At 41.0% G+C, this 5,584-nt stretch overlaps 1 protein-coding gene across 1 annotated transcript; it reads right to left on the reverse strand.

Moving 5' to 3' along the window:
• Nucleotides 1-901: 901 nt before the first annotated feature.
• LOC110794920 (zinc finger BED domain-containing protein RICESLEEPER 2) lies at nucleotides 902-2,707 on the reverse strand. Its single transcript, XM_056842176.1, has 5 exons — nucleotides 2,589-2,707; nucleotides 2,287-2,380; nucleotides 1,829-1,929; nucleotides 1,185-1,720; nucleotides 902-1,005 (listed from the first exon to the last, which is right to left on the reverse strand). The coding sequence occupies exons 1-5, from the start codon at nucleotides 2,705-2,707 to the stop codon at nucleotides 902-904; spliced, it is 954 nt and encodes a 317-aa protein (XP_056698154.1).
• Between the last annotated feature and the right edge of the window lie 2,877 nt (nucleotides 2,708-5,584).

Here is a 5,584-nt window from a genome sequence, read left to right on the forward strand (position 1 = left end):
TGTATTCCATTATTTCTATTTACTTTGGAGGTTATAATCCCTTCATTATCATGGGTTTAATTGGATGATTAAGATCATTGGATTCCTTTAAGTCCTTTGATTTCTTTGGTTGTTATATATCCTTCACTAATCCTATAAATACTCCTCACTTTTCTGATTTGTGGCTACAGAATATTGATATCGTCCTCTCCTTCTCCTTTTCTCTTGTTTTGGATGGAAGACTTTTTGTTCATGATTAAGTCATGATTATTCATATCTCTTCAAAATTTTCCCTTCTTATTCTTTTTGGGCATAAGTTTATGTGGCTCCATCTCATCACCCAAAAGTGCTTTTGTGTGTTGAGAGTTGTGTAAACCTTAGGGAACAAATCGGTAAATACAATTGTACATCCCGGTTGCACCGAATATCATTTTCAAGGCAGTGGTTTGGTTACCACGGCACAAGTTCCGTAAGATTCTCTTGTTCTACATGTAGCCTTTAAAACACTTGAAATATTCATTGGGTCGGATCACAGGTACCCAGTTTCTTTATTAAAAAGAATCTCATACTTCTGTAAATAATCATGTAACATAATTTAAGATTTTTAGCCCTGTAAATAATAATGTAGCATAATTTAGGCCCTGTAAATAACTAAATAATTATATAGCATAGAATAGTTAGAATTGGGCCATTGTTTCCCAAAGTAAAGCTACTGCCACTCTGCCAAGAAATCCAGAATACTTAAAAACTAAAATTCAAAGCATACTTAAACTTCAAAGCTAGGCAGAAGGGAGAGGGGATAATTAATAAGTTTATAAACATCCCAAAAAATCCATAATAAGTTTACAGACATCTTATAAAGTTTAAAGAACATCTGAATATAAGTTTACAAAAGGACATGATGTCGTTGAATTAACAAAACTCATTCAAGTATTTCGTTCATTGTGAAATCTGTGATATTGGAAGGTTCTTCAATCGTTTCGTCAATTAGAATAGTTGGTTGCTCCGAAACCAATTCCTGCATACCTAGAAATCAAAATAAGAATAAATTATAAGCATTATACACATAAAATCATATAACCAAATCTGAAAAATATAGGAAATAAACAACAAGGTTGAAAGAGTAACCTTCTTCCATTTTCTCCAACTCTAGCAAACTCTCCTCAATAGTAATACAAGTATGAGAGGTACGCATCCAATCTTGCCCGCAAATAAGAGCTTATTCCTCGGATCAAGAATCAAGGCAATGAACATCAAAACTTTAATCTTGCCAACATTTGACCAATACTTATCAAATTTTAGCTTTATTTTTTCGGCCATTCTCCTAATCTTTTCATTTGGGTCACTAAGATAATCAGATATTGTAAATCCAATTTCATAAATACCTTCCACAAACATATTACCCGTCACATAACGGGAACCAGACAACTTCAATGTATCCTCATGAAAAATCGCAAGAAAAGGCAAGAAGCCTTCAATAATGTCGAAATCCAAATCAGCTTGAGCCCCTACCCCCAAAGGTTTCCTCAAAATCTCTCTTACATAAGGAGTGGACTTAGTTTTCATATTTTTAAATGTTTTCTTAAACACCAAAGCACTCCTAAGTATTAAGTAGGTGGAGTTCCACCTTGTGTCAACATCTAAGCACACAAGAGCTTTAGAGGTTATATTCTCCTCTTCAGCAAAAGCCTTAAACTTTTGAATCCTAGAAGGAGAAGACCTCACATATGTCATAGCAGCTCTAAATTTTTGTATAGAAACAACGACATCAGCCAAATCGTCTTTAACTACTAAGTTAAGAATGTGTGCAACACATCTCATATGCAAAAATTCAAAATTCAACACTCACCCATCCCTAAGATTAAAAATCTTTTCTAAGTACTTAATAGCCAAATCATTCGAACTAGAATTATCGACGGTTACTGTCAAAACCCTCTTCAAACTCCATTCCTACAAACATTTTTCAACAGATTTACCTATAAGCTCACCAGAATGACCAGCAACAGGACAGAAATGAATGATTCTTTTATGAAATTTCCAATCATCATGTATCTGTTGTAAGACAAACCCTAGAAGACAAATTCTTGAAATAATTCTTTAATTTCTACTTTTGTGCAATAAAAATCCCATAACAATCTCTTGTAATTGTAGAACGTGAAGGAGGAATAAAATCAGGAATTAAAATTTTACAAGACATAGGAAACCCCTCACTTTCCATAAAAGCAAATGTCAACTCATCGATAATTATCATCCTATCAAGTGCTTTCCTAATCTCCTCCTGATTAAATCTCCATAACTTATACTTACAGTTTCAAGAGTTCCATCAGTATTAACCATTGTCCTACACTCAAAATCTAAGATTGTTTGCTTTTTGTCTAAGTTAAATGGAGCTTTCTTACACCTATCAGTGTGGCGTGACATGGCATTAGTTCAATTTCTAGCTGAACAAGTAATTTTGCTACCACAATAAATACATTTAGCATGATCTACATCAGTAGCAATCACATCAAAATTATCCCAAGCATCAGAAGTTTTTTTCCTTTTACCTCTCTCGTTCACATCCCGTGATTTCTTTCCCCTCTTCTCTTCTCTAATGTGCGGGAAGCTACTCCAGTATTTCAGGTTCATCAGGTTCATCAGACTCTTCCTCAACATGTGTACTACTATTAGAATCCACCTCCAAGTGGTTAGAACCATCAACACCAATGTTGTTGACACAAGCTGCCATTTTCTGGTAAAAAGTAAATCAAAGTTATCAAACTAATTAATGTCATATGAATTTTTTTTTAAAATATCCTATAATTAATAATTTATGACACCAACTATTGCAAACACAATTTTGTGGCGAATTTACAAGTCGGGTGGAGCAAGAGATCAACTCGCATTATTATACCCCTTCTTGCGATACAATTACACGTGAACTCCACCACAACAAAAATCTAAACCAAAGCTAGGAACAGGGTATGGTAGTATATATTACAGGCAAAACAGCTTCATACTCTTTAATAGTTACCAAAAAAAAATATGAGGTCAGAATATAAATCTAATGAGTGTCAACTGTCACACTAAACTAGAAGCGTAACAACAATTTCCTCCAAAACTCTTACCAAGCAACAACAAAAACAATCTCTAAGTACTACTTCACGTCTAAAAAAAATTCATAATTAAACTGTTCTAAATTTCAAATATCATATCGGAATTAACCTGTTTGGGCTCCCAATTGATTCTCAATTGGGCCACTAAGTCCAAAGCCCAATGGCTCTAAACAACAACATCAAACCTACCAATGGCTATTCAGCCATCCATTAAGGCCCAAGGCCCAATAACAATAAATGACCTATGGGCTATAAATAGGCCGCCAAGGCTCACACCTCAAGGTACGTCCAATTTACCGCCTTAAGACTACTCTTCTAGAGAACTTCTCTCTAGAATCCGAGCATCATTCTTACTTAGGCATCGGAGGGGCTTTCCTCGGAAACACCCCCGAGGCTAGTGACTTTGCTCTTGTGCAGGTGAATTCGGATTCCACTCATTCAAACAAGCAAGATCTTCAACACATACAAAAGGGCCTTCATTCGAAGCCCATTGTTTCCATCTTTACAACACCGGAACAATTTGGCGCCGTCTGTGGGGAAGAACACTTCAAAGCCTTTGAAAGACATCAATCACCTCTTTCCGCGAAAATGGTGAACGATGTTGTTAACAACAATGACGACGATATGATGGTGCGGTCAGATTCAGAATCTGACCAAGAGGGGCACCCTCAATCGATGGCGAGGTCACAGCCAAGCAGAGCTACGACCGCCACAAATGCAGGACCTCCGATTCCAACTAGGGAAGAGCTCACTGCGGCCATGACCATCATGCAAAACTTCCTCTTCAATGAGAAGCAGCAAGGACTGGCAAATGACCGCAGAGAAGAGAGGAGGACCAGGCGAAGGCTGAACGAGCCACCCAGTGTGGAAGTGTCCAGACCCGAACGAGAACTCCTTCCCTTGACAGGTACACACTTGACGTCGAGGTGGATGGAAAGCACGTGGGACACCCAAAAAAGGGCACAACAGCAACCAGATTGGTTTGCGAGACCATCGCCTACTCCAACAGCTCTCCAAAGCGAATCAACTACTCGTAATCCTCGGATCCGAAGCTCGGTACTCAGCAGGTTGAGGCCCTCGGTCCACTCAAGGTTAAGACCTTCGATCCATACGAGACTCGGGGTAGGTGAGTCGAGCAGATCTGGCGAGCGACCCGAGGTCAGTAGCCGAGAAAGAAGAAGAGACGGGAGGCATGATCGAACCCCTAGCCCCCATCGTACGCCCGAACGTTCTAATCACAGAGCCTCGGCAAACGAAGGCATCAGGGCTAGACTCGGGAAAAGAATCATGACTCCTACGTCATCCCCTTTCTCGGACGAGCTGATCATGGAAGAAATACCGAAGGTAAGACTGCCAGCTCACCTAACCTACAGCGGAATCACAGATCCGAGGGATCATGTCATCTCCTACGAGCAGCAGATGTTCTTGAGTCCCTACTCCGAAGCATGCTGGTGTAAATATTTCCCAACCACGCTAACCGGAGTGGCGGGAGAGTGGTTTAGATCGCTGCCGAAGGGATCGATCAAGAGTTGGAAAAAGCTGAAAAAGAGATTCTGCACACAGTTCGTGAGCAACAATCGCCCCGAGCGAACCACAGCAGAACTGACCTCAATCCAACAAGAAAGAGACGAAAGTCTGAGAGAATTCATGGCCAGATTCATGAAGGAATCAACAAACATACCAAACTTGCAGCCAGACGTGGCCATCTTCGCCTTGAAGCACGCGCTCCAGGAAGGGAAGTTCCGTGACGAACTCTCAATGAAGAACCCCTCCAGAATAGCTGACGTGCTCCAAATGGCTGATGCGTTCATCAGAACCGAAGAGTTCAACAAGGCCGCTGCAAGACTGAAAGGATCGTCGGATCCGAGAGACACAAAGAATACTCAGAGCAAGCCCGAGGGCGGCTCAAGGAAGGGGAAAGAGAAAGTAGGAGCTAGAGAGATGAGCCCGAAGAAAGACGGGAGAAGGGGTGAACTTCAACCCAAGTACACCAACTACACTCCACTAGCTCTGCCCCGAAAGGAGATATTCAGCCTCAATAGAAATGACGAAAAGTGGAAACTACCTGGGAAGCTCAAGTCCAACCCAGCTCGGAGAAACAAGAACAAATGGTGCGAGTTCCATGATGACTTCGGTCACCATACCGAAGAATGCAACTCGCTGAAAGACAACATTGAGGACCTCGTTCGCCGAGGCTACCTGAAACAATACTTGTTAGACCGAAGGGAGGAAAAAGAAAAGGCCGCAAGCGGCAAACAACACGAGCAACCCCAGAAAAGGGTCTACGAAGCAACAGGGCACAAGAAAAATGACATCCTAGTGGTGTTCGGGGGACAGAAGTCTGGCCAGGCCAGCAAAAAACATCTAAGAGCCCTCTCCCATCGGGTCAACTTCAGCGCGGTTGGAGACAACCAACCACACCCCCCGAACATGACCTTCACTGCTGATGATTGCTTCGGAGTCCAGTACAAACATGACGATCCTCTGGTCATTTCCATGGACCTCAACAA

This window comes from Spinacia oleracea, chromosome 4 (genome assembly GCF_020520425.1).
Source record: "Spinacia oleracea cultivar Varoflay chromosome 4, BTI_SOV_V1, whole genome shotgun sequence".
Classification (NCBI taxonomy): Eukaryota; Viridiplantae; Streptophyta; class Magnoliopsida; order Caryophyllales; family Amaranthaceae; genus Spinacia; species Spinacia oleracea.

Bases quoted from the DNA above. Each gene is read 5' to 3' on its own strand.
- LOC110794920 (XM_056842176.1), bottom strand. From the start codon at position 2,707: ATGGCAGCTTGTGTCAACAACATTGGTGTTGATGGTTCTAACCACTTG. The intron at 2,381-2,588 runs GTAGCTTCCCGC...CCACACTGATAG, and splicing joins GATGAACCTGAAATACTGGA to GTGTAAGAAAGCTCCATTTA. The intron at 1,721-1,828 runs GTGAGTGTTGAA...ACAAAAATTTAG, and splicing joins ATTTTTAATCTTAGGGATGG to AGCTGCTATGACATATGTGA.